The sequence below is a fragment of the Morone saxatilis genome, unplaced genomic scaffold (assembly GCF_004916995.1).
Source record: "Morone saxatilis isolate NCDOM2014 unplaced genomic scaffold, NCSU_SB_2.0 Contig17, whole genome shotgun sequence".
NCBI lineage: Eukaryota > Metazoa > Chordata > Actinopteri > Moronidae > Morone > Morone saxatilis.
Genome location: NW_023339729.1, coordinates 6,867,543 through 6,867,987, shown reverse-complemented (window position 1 = coordinate 6,867,987; position 445 = coordinate 6,867,543). Strand labels below are relative to the sequence as shown.

The window sequence follows — 445 nt, the reverse complement described above, 5'->3', positions numbered from 1 at the left end:
CTGCGAAATGTCAGCTAGCTGTCTTAGCCAAAACTGCTATGAACGCCTGGGACTGGGTGCTCTGTTGGTTTTGGTGTTTTCAGGCAATTCCTAATCCTACACAATTATTTTGAAATACTCCAAAGTGAACCACGTCAGTGCTCTTTCCACGTAATGAGGCCGACAGAAATTAAGCAATAATTTATTCTTCCACTTTTCTTTTTTTAGAAAGTGTTCCGACTAAGTCAACCAAAAACGGGCTGGCTGACCATCGTTCTTACCAGTATGCTCTTGTAGACGTTTCCATTGCTGACACACTCCACGCTGACCCTGATGATACATGAGTCAGCAACCTGTTTGTTGTAGACGGGCACCGCGGCCTGAGGAGAGCAGCCGGATGATGACGACTCCGGGTTCAGAACCAGAGAAGGAGAGCTGAGGTCCGGATGTGAGGAGCTGAAGGAGG

At 47.6% G+C, this 445-nt stretch overlaps 1 protein-coding gene across 1 annotated transcript in view; it reads right to left on the bottom strand.

Annotated features, from left to right (window-relative positions):
* rgl3a (ral guanine nucleotide dissociation stimulator-like 3a) overlaps positions 1-445 on the bottom strand; it is a gene marked incomplete in the record, with an annotated part of 17,175 nt that overhangs the window by 3,056 nt on the left and 13,674 nt on the right. The window contains 1 exon segment of the mRNA XM_035659559.1: positions 261-445. Within this exon segment, the coding sequence (XP_035515452.1) occupies positions 261-445 (185 nt within the window).